Genomic DNA, 9,667 nt, shown 5'->3' with positions numbered 1-9,667 from the left:
TGTCCTGTTGGTTGTATTAAATGTCTATCACAGTTTCATGAATCAATGTGAGAGGATCTATTGGTCAATGAATAATGCACCTCCATGTGAAGCATATTAGCACAGTTTATTGGCGGTCCTGAATCGCAACATCCAAAGTTGGATGATAATTTTTCAAGTTAAGGCTAATACTCATTTTGTCTTGCTGTTCCTGTCTGAAATTGACAGTAAAAGGAAGCACCTGCTGGGATAAGAGTTCATTGATTGGTATGAAACATAATACTGTGGCTGCTGCTACAGATTGAGTGATTCCTGGATAGCCATTTTTGAACTACCAAAACAATTCAGACGTGGCTCTCAACAACATCTTCAGTGTGAAGTCAGGATCATTTCTCCACATTGCTTTTGTGAGTCATTCCTACAATTGAACTCTGCTGAGGAGATTAGCAAGGACAAGGCCAAATACACCTCCTACCCATTCCTTTGCAATAGATCCCCCATCATCCAGTCTGGCACTCTATTCTTCACGACTTGTTACACTTCTTCAGCAATGGTATTTCCAGCCATTCCAATTGATAAAAAACTATGTGCTCCTTGATCCTTTCAAAGGGTGGTGCATGTGACAAGAAACTGACTGGTGAATTCAGGGAGGAACATACAGCATGAGGACCAGAGTCAATATCTGTGACTGTTTCGAAAGCTTTGTGTTGTTGGAATATTCTTGGCTAAAACCAATGATTTAGGCTCTATTTCAGAAGGAATAAAACCAAATATCATTCAGAGTTGGTAAATGTATTCCTAATATTGATAATCACCTAAAATTTAATCTGCATGAAATTCTTGAATTTTAAAAGATTCTTTTTAAAAAAAAACTCACCATCAGTGTAGAATTGCCAAGATAATTACAATCATAATACGTAAGATGACCGTAAGCAAATCTTCAAAATAGCATAATCAACAAGAAATTTTGGAAAACAGATCAAGTTCCCAATGTGCATTTGAATTGTTACAGTAAATTAGGGATTCTCAAGATTCCACTTTGCTGAGAATACCATCTTGAATCTCAAAGACAGAACAACCATTCACTTAGCCAAGTGTATGGAGGATTTTTATGAGGCCTTGGGAGAGCTTGGAAACTTTATTTGTCAGAAAATTGAGAATGGGTGAGCTTGGGCCATATTTACACATGGAATACAAGTCTCTAGGTTAAATAGGGTACAATTTCCGGTCATCCCTAATTCTTTTTGTTCTCCAGACAGAGATTTGGCCTACATCTGACCAGTTTCATAAACTGCGGTCTGCTGTGTTCATCCTCAAACAAACTTTGTGGAAGTGCAAGAGCTTAGAATTACATGGTGCACAAAATCTTTATTATAGAACCACCAAAGAGATTTTGACTATATATATAAAACCATATAACAATTACAGCACAGAAACAGGCCAGTTTGGCCCTTCTAGTCCATGCTGAACACATTCTCTCAACTAGTCCCATTGACCTGCACCCCCCACATAACCCTCCACACCTCTCTCATCCACATACCTATCCAACTTTTCCTTAAATATTAAAATCGAGCCCACATCTACCACTTTGGCCAGATGCTCATTTCACACTCTGAATGAAGAAATTCCCCCTCATGTTTCCCCTATTCTTTTCTCTTCTAATCTCAATCAATTTCTTGTTGTTTCAATCTCCTCCGCTCTCAATGGAAAAAGCCTGCCCACATTTGACTTTATCTGTCTCCCTCATAATTTTAAATACCTCTTTCAAACCACTCCTCAATCTTCTACGCTCCTGTGAATAAAGTCCTAGCCTGCTCAACTTTTTCCTTTAGCTCAAACCCTGAAACCCAGGCAACATTCTTGTAAATCTCCTCTCTATTCTGTTTATATCCTTCCTATAATTTGGCGACCAAAACTGCACACAATATTCCAAATTTGGCCTCACCAATGCCTTTTAAACTTCAACATGACATCCCAATTCCTGTATTCAATACTCTGATTTATGAAGGCCAACATACCAAATGCTTTCTTCACCACCCTATCTTCATGTGACTCCACTTTCAGGGAATGATGTACCAGCATTCCTAAATCCCTTTGTTCTACTTCATTCCTCAATTGTCTACCATTTAATGTATTGAGTCTTGAGTTTAAAAGATGTTATTTAAGTAAAGCACAAAGAACATATCATGAACATGCAGTTCTTAATAAATTTCATACCAAGTTGTTTCAAAGCCCTCCATGTTACCAATTGCGTTATGACAATTTACCATTGGATCCATAATAAGAGTATTAATGCAACAGTGAAAACCTTAGATAGTAATGAGACAACTGGCTAGGGAATGCTGGCCAGGGAATCTCCAACTCATCTTTGAATAATACAATTGAATTTTCAAAACTAGAGCAAACAACAAGACTGGTTTACATTCCATCCACTTAACTGAAATTCTATTGTAGATTATGTACATAAATCTTTAGTCTTATAATGAGAATACAGTCACGCCGTTAAGCAAACATGTAATGAGGAAAAGAGTTTTGCTGTGGAAGCGAGTCTGTGCGAGAACATGGTCATAAACTAATTAGAAAATACTTTTAATATTATGACCAGATTGTGAGACATGTGCACAGAAGTTACCTGTTTGTGAGGACTGATGAGTGGCATCTCTACATCCTGACTGGGAGATGCCTTCAGTTGGCGCCTCTGTGGAGAAGGTGTAGATGCCTTGTGTTTGTTTCGACACATGCAGATGAGGAAAAATAGCAAAGCTATGACCAAAGGAATGGCAATGCTTGGGACAAGAATGTATAGAATCTCCATTTTGCTATTTTCACGTGGATCTGCGGAGATGAACGTAAATGTGCTGTTGATATTACTGTTTACTTTTCTATTGCATTTCAATGTGAACTGAACCATAAAACATGCTTAGATTTACTTAGAAGCTGAGATTTTGTTAATAATTTCCTGAAAATATAGTGACAGAATTTTTTGAAAATTCTGGAGGGCACTGAAGCAACATTAAATTAAACCAACCTCTGTAAGTAAACAATTATGATCCCATTATAACCAAATTATTCTACAAAGTGTTCACTAATCTCATTATTTTGCTGACCAAATATTTAAAGTTAAAACAGAAATATAAACTTTGCAAAAATTCATAATTTAATTTGGAGAATCACAGACCAGGATAAGCCCCAGAAACAAAAAAAATGTCAAGTGTATTTATAATCTCATAACAAAATAGTTTTTTGATAAAAATCTAAGTTGATATGAAAGTGAGAAAAGGTGAAACTTTAAAAGAAGTTTTCTTGCAGGAAATTTTCTTTACTTATCAACATTTGTTAAAACCCTCAAATCTATTGTTTTTGGAATAACTTGACTGATTATTTCAGTAGGTTGTCTAACAGGATGGCTTATAGAGACATTTCTTCCATAAATGTTATTTTATATATGTTTTCATCTTAACAGAGATTATTTTGGGTATAACAGAGTAAACAATTATTTAAAATATTTCTCCAAATACTTCAAAATAAAATTTCTTAATTTCCATATATACTAATTTCAAGAAGCCACAAGTGAACTAGAGCTCTGTCCAGCTAAACATCAGTAAATTCACACCATCACAAGAGCTCAACAAAAACTTTAAATCCTTATTGGAGGCCTCAATCTTTTCCTATGCAGGTGACCACAATGTGTGTGTCCAAGTAGATGCAGATTACTTCTTCAAACCCTAACTTCATCGTCAAAGGATTGTGTATCTCTTAAATGTACCAACTCCCTCTGCAAATAAAAGCCATCTCCATACACTCACTGCAAGGATTTAAAGCTGGATTTAAATAACATCTTTGATCTACCAAAGACTAAAATTTAAGAGGTTCAGGAGCTGAATGAATAAGGATAACATTATTTTCAGGTATGGTCAAAGGTCCAGAAACAGAATAACATGGATAGGTCAGAAGATTGCAGACTACACAAGAGATCTTGAGAGGATCAGTGCCATGGAAAGATAATGAGAATTTTAAAACTGAAACTTTATTAACTGGGAGTTAATATTGGCCAAAACACTGGATTAGTGGTTAACATAGGACTTGTGTGAATAAAAGAACAGGTAGCAGTTTTTGGATGGCTTCAAGTTTTCAAAACACGGATTGAGATATGCTACCAGGAGAACTTTGGAATAGTCAAGTCAAAAAGGTAACAAATTAATAAATAAACATTTCAGCTGAAACTAATATTCAGCATGATCAAAATTAGATGACTTTATACTGGAGGAAACAGGTAATGATTGATAGCACTGATATTTGGCCCAGCTTTCATACAAAGCCATCTCCAAGAATGAAAGGCCAGCAAGCAAATCCACTCCACCACCTTGTCTGTGGTCATTAATAGGCTATCTTTAATTTATTTCTCATCTATTTAATTATTTCGTGCTCAAATTACAAAGGAGCAAATTCTCTATTACACTGATATCAAAATTTAGCTTTTGTTTACATCGTTCAGGTTAATGTCACAAACAGGCTCCTAATGCTTACGGCAAGCAGGGATGTCACAGAGTTCAAGACGAGCTTCACTTTGGGTATAGCACCACGGTCCGTCCATTTGTCCACCAGGATTTCGACAGTAGGCATGGCCACCTCCAAGTTCTGGATATTCCAAGCTGCTGAACTGGTGGGCATGAGGGTACTGGGAATTCCACAACTGGCACTTGTATCCTGATTTGGTCACGCTGACCTTTCCTCTATAATCTGCTCCACTGCCATTGAAGCAGTTGTGATCTGTATAGCCAACTTAAACAAAGATACACTTAGCATGTAGGGAACACTAACTACACTGCATTTCAATAGTAGAACTAATCCAGTAATGCTAGTTTATCTGTCATGCAACCTTCAATCAAACCATTTTTTCAATACTAATTTAATTCCCTCCAATTAATCTAGTAAAATCCAAATGTAAAAAAAAATCTAGAGTGGCTACAGTGACTCGGTGTTGTTTTATTAAAATATTTCTGATTACATTCTACATTCTAGAACAATAACTCAATTAATAACTTGTTTTTTTGATATACACAATAAACTCAATATCGATATTTTGCCAGATGAGAAAAGACTCTGTTCATAAAAAAATTTCACCTTTTATTTAGTTTAAATCTATTATTTTACCATTTTCTATTTATCCACATCAGTATTTATTTTTGTTTGTAAAATTTTACTGATGCAGCATTGTAGAAGTACATTTTGGCCATTGAAAACTGTGCAGCCTAATTAAACCCAATTTACATATGTTTGGAGGGTGGGAGGAAAGCAGAGCACCCAGGGAAAACCCACACAGGTTAAGGGGAGAACGTACAAACCGCGCTGGATTTGCAGCTGGATCACTGCACTGCAACAGCATCATGTTAAACACTTTGTTAACCATGAATTAGCAATTTGTAGAAAAGACAAATTTCAACACAACAGCCATTAAAGCAATTCATGTTCCAAGGTTATTACTAGAATTTACAAATATATTTGCAAATTAGGCTCACCAATTTTATTTTCGAATTACTGTATGAAAAGGAAACAAATGTTGATGGCAGCACATTCAATTTGAATGGTATTGGTCTTATCCACTGAGTTCAAGATTTAAGATTCCTTTATTACATTGTAATAAAACAGATTTGCTTTAATCTGCCATGTCCGTGGATTCGTCTCCGGCACTTCCATAGCCACAGACTCCAGTCTAAATCATCGACAGCCCGAGCTCCAAATCTCAATCTCTGACATGATTAGGAAGCCCGCAATTACTTGGAAAAATGAGAACTGGTGGCATTTGGAAATGAGGTCTTGTATTCAATTGGAAAAAAAAACATATAATTTACGTAATAATGATCCTTTCTTTGTTAAAGTTTGGAGCCTGTATATAAGATATATGGGTTTGAATTTATAGTAGTTTTTTCCCCCCACAGTTGTTGGGGTCATACTAAACCATGGCAATAATTGATGGTTGTTATGTAAGTTGATCTCCTCTTCTATTCTTTTTTCTTTCTTTTGGGGTAGATTAGAGGGGGGTTGGGAGGGGTGGGTGGGTTAGGGTTGGGTGTGGGGGATTATATGGGACAAATATTATATATTTACTTGTATTTTGATTGTAGAACTTATTTTGATTAATAAATAAAATTTGAAAAAAAAGGAAGCCTTCAGCACTCTTGGCACCCTTTTGCATCCCTTCAGCCAGTCTCGAACCAGGCTGTGGACTGTTGGAGACTGGTTTGAGTCCTTTGACTGAAGTCACCAGCAGCCCACAGCCTGGGTTCTTCAGCTGCAAAGCCCTTCACTGGTCTGCTGCTATAGTTACCATGACGTGGGTAAGCTCCTTCTTCTCAAACTGTATAGGAGATTGTGGGGCTGTATCTGAGATTCCTTTCATTGCTAGCATCAGTGATATTGTTTTAAAGCATGTATCAAGGAGCAATTATCCATTAGTCAAAAAAAATAATCGTTTAGCCAATTGGAAGGGTAAACTTTAGCCACTAATGAGGCACACTTTTGAAAACTTGAGGCTTGAGCATATTTTGTTTTTTGCGACACATCCCCACCAATGGCATCGTATCTTGCTCTTCGTTCCACTCACTACAAAATATGGTGCCCAAGTTGTACTTTCACCCAATCATTGCCTTGGGTCAGGAAAGGAAAACTTCTCCATCACTGTTTCACTGCACTTAAAAGTCACAAGTTTGACATTAAACTATTTTATTTGTCTTCAAATTTGAAGCAATACTGATGTCACTATACAAATACAATCTCATTTCAATGTTCATGATAGCAAATCAAATCTGTATTAAAACAAAGTCAGGTTGTCACATTTCCATCAGATTTCATCATTTTAATCCTTATTTTCTTATCTCTTTTCACTGGTGAATTGCAACTTCTAAATTGCAAGTCAATATCTTCAGTTAACTTATACAAATAAAAGAACAGCAAATTCTCATCATTCCTATTAAATATTAGATTATCTTTGGGCATCATAAAGGCTCACCAGTTTTCAAATATTTAAAACACAAGACATTGGTTAAGCAATAAATGTAAATGATATGACATAGGGAAAATACTACATTTACAGGTATACTTGGACTTGAATATACAAAAAAATGTAAAATCAAGAGAAAAAGGTTTTATCAATCAACTTAAATCAAAATAAAACTGGAAGAATGGAATCATAAATTTCATTGTCGCATCTTGAGTTACACTGACATCACTAGCTAAATAGGTGTGTGTGTGTGTAAGCATAAAAGCCAAGAACTCAGACAGGAATTATCTTTCAGGAATATCAAGCTGATCATTTTCTCAAATTGTTGAAGTTACTTTTTGGCAAATTGGCCATCATCCAGAACAACTTCTACAGGGTTGAGGTAAACTTGGCTGTTTACATCTCCGAAGTGTTCATGGGATAGCCTACATTTGGGCAAGGTATGAGCAAAAAGCAGGCATGCGCCTGAATAAAAAGGCTAGGGGAGGAGGAGGAGGAGAACAGGCCAACAGGCAAAAGGCGATAATTGGAGATGGGTAGGAGAGGAGAGGTGAGAATTGAATGGAGAAGGAGTGCAGCTCTGGGAATGCAGAGCTGGAGGAAAGGAGAGACAGTGAGAAAGAGGGGAGAGAAAGAATAAGAAAAGAGTTAGAGAGTATATGAGAGAGAGCAAAGGAGACATAGGGATAGGGAAAGAGAGAGAGTGAGGGGAGGTTGAATGGAAAACAGAGAAGTCAATGTGAATGCCATCTGGTTGATGGAATGTGAAGTGCTGTTCCATCAATTTGCATGTGGTCTCCGTCTGGCAGTGCATGAGACCATGGACAGAGGTGTTGGCATGTGAATGGGGAAGTGAATTGAAATTATTTACCACTGAACTGAATTTTAAAATCCCGTATTGACAAAAGTATGAGTTTAGTTGGCTGTTAAAATTATGCACTTTATTCTCTAAAAACAGCAAGTACATAATATGTACAGGGGATTTCTGTTAAAACAAAATCCAAAGTCACAATAATGTGGTAATTGAGACTCTGAGGAATTTCAGGCCTGAGAAACAAAGTCAAAAAACACATAGAAAAATACTGTAATTTTGTTGCGTTAACCCTTTTCTCTATCTCTGTCTTGCTGACTCAAAACAATATTAGTGTTTATTACAAGGATGTGTTATAATTCCATGAAATAAAATGTGCAAAGGTGGAAATCACAATAAAATTGGAAGAATGGAATAATATATTTGATTGTAGTATTTTGAGTTATACTAACACCACTAGTTAAAGTAGGTGTGTGCAAGCATAAAAGCCTCAAGCTCAGACAGGAAGTTGTTTTGAGATTAATATCGAGGGAAGGAAACATAGAATTATAATCAGCTATGTGGAGGCTTCAACACTTTGAATAAGGTTAATAATTTTCTGAGAACTAAAACCAGAAAAATTATAGTATCAGTATAGTATCAAAGGTGCTGATTAAGATAATGCAAATTGTTGAGTTATTTTAAGTGAAACAAGAAAGCCCGCAGAATTTCTTGTGTATGTAGTAAGATACAAAAATACTGGAGGAACTCTGCAGCTCCATGAGGTAAAGTTATATAACTGATGTTTTGGGCCTAAGTTCTTCAGGGTTCGAGTAAAATTCAGGCAGCCATCTGAATTAAAAGGCAGGGGAGAAGGAAAGAAAGAGCAGGGGGAGGAGCACAGACCAAAAGACAAAGGGTGATAATTAGACATAGATAAGAGGATAGGAGGAAAGGGGACAGAGGAAAAAATGGGGTACTAGAGGAGGACAAGGAGAATCCTATCCTTGTTGTCCATGGGGATGAAAGGGGCCAGGGCAGAAATGCAGGATACATGGGTGAAAGCTATATTTTTTTGAAGAAGAGGACACCTTGAATGATCTGGCATGGAAGACCTTGTCCTGGGACCAAATGTGACAGAGACGGAGGAATTGTGATAAAGGAATTGAATCCTAATAGTGGATAGGGTGTGAAGAGGTGTAGTCAAGTGTTACAGAGTTCTGTGTTGTGTATTGACCTATGTGTTGTGTGGTTTTATGTTAAAAAATGACAGTTTGCCTTTAAGAGCCAAGGTAAAGGTGGACTGCTGAGAGAGTGGGAGACGGACTGAGCATGTGCAGAAAATGATCTAAAAAATTTCTGGACTTGGACGCTAAACCACCACTGGTGGTGCTGTGGAGTGGAAGAAGGCCCAGAGCATGAGTCATGGTCTGGAGGACAGTTTAGAATGTTGGGATTTCAAAAAGGATGAACATTCCAAAGGCAGCCAGAAGGATCCGGACCAAGCAGTTGTTCTTCTCTCTGCAAGCAACACAAGACAATTTTGAATTTTATGCTCTCTCTCTCAAAGATCTTTTGGCTTCAGTTTACCAAACAAACTGAATTTTTTATGATCTTTGCTTCGGTTGAGATTGAAGTTTTGTGAGTCTTGTGTGTTTTGTCTCTAAGTTTTTCAGTGGGCTGGTTGAAAATAGACTTTAATTACATATGTTATATTTAGGCTGGGGAACTTATTAGTTTTACACTGTTATAGAGATTTGCTTAGTAACCAGTGGGCACTGTTATAAAAGAGGGCGATTCTGAATTAAAGTTTGAAGGTGAATTTTTTGTTAATAAAGTAATTGTTCATCTTTACCCCTGTGTGATGCGCCTTCTTTGTGGTTGCTGGTTTGATGGTG

At 36.8% G+C, this 9,667-nt stretch overlaps 1 protein-coding gene across 3 annotated transcripts in view; it reads right to left on the bottom strand.

Annotated features, from left to right (window-relative positions):
• The window catches only part of ror2 (receptor tyrosine kinase-like orphan receptor 2), a 294,858-nt gene that overhangs the window by 6,419 nt on the left and 278,772 nt on the right, over positions 1-9,667 (bottom strand). For 2 of the 3 annotated variants that reach the window (XM_069928242.1, XM_069928259.1), the window contains 2 exons: positions 4,507-4,761; positions 2,612-2,814 (listed from right to left, as the gene is read on the bottom strand). In XM_069928242.1, the coding sequence (XP_069784343.1) occupies positions 2,612-2,814; positions 4,507-4,761 (458 nt within the window). The remainder of the gene's footprint in view (positions 1-2,611; positions 2,815-4,506; positions 4,762-9,667) is intronic. The other variant, XM_069928250.1, reaches the window with a different exon arrangement.

The sequence above is a fragment of the Narcine bancroftii genome, chromosome 1 (assembly GCF_036971445.1).
Source record: "Narcine bancroftii isolate sNarBan1 chromosome 1, sNarBan1.hap1, whole genome shotgun sequence".
Taxonomy (NCBI): domain Eukaryota; kingdom Metazoa; phylum Chordata; class Chondrichthyes; order Torpediniformes; family Narcinidae; genus Narcine; species Narcine bancroftii.
The sequence above is the reverse complement of the archived record's forward strand: the minus strand, read 5'-3'. Positions and strand labels throughout refer to the sequence as shown.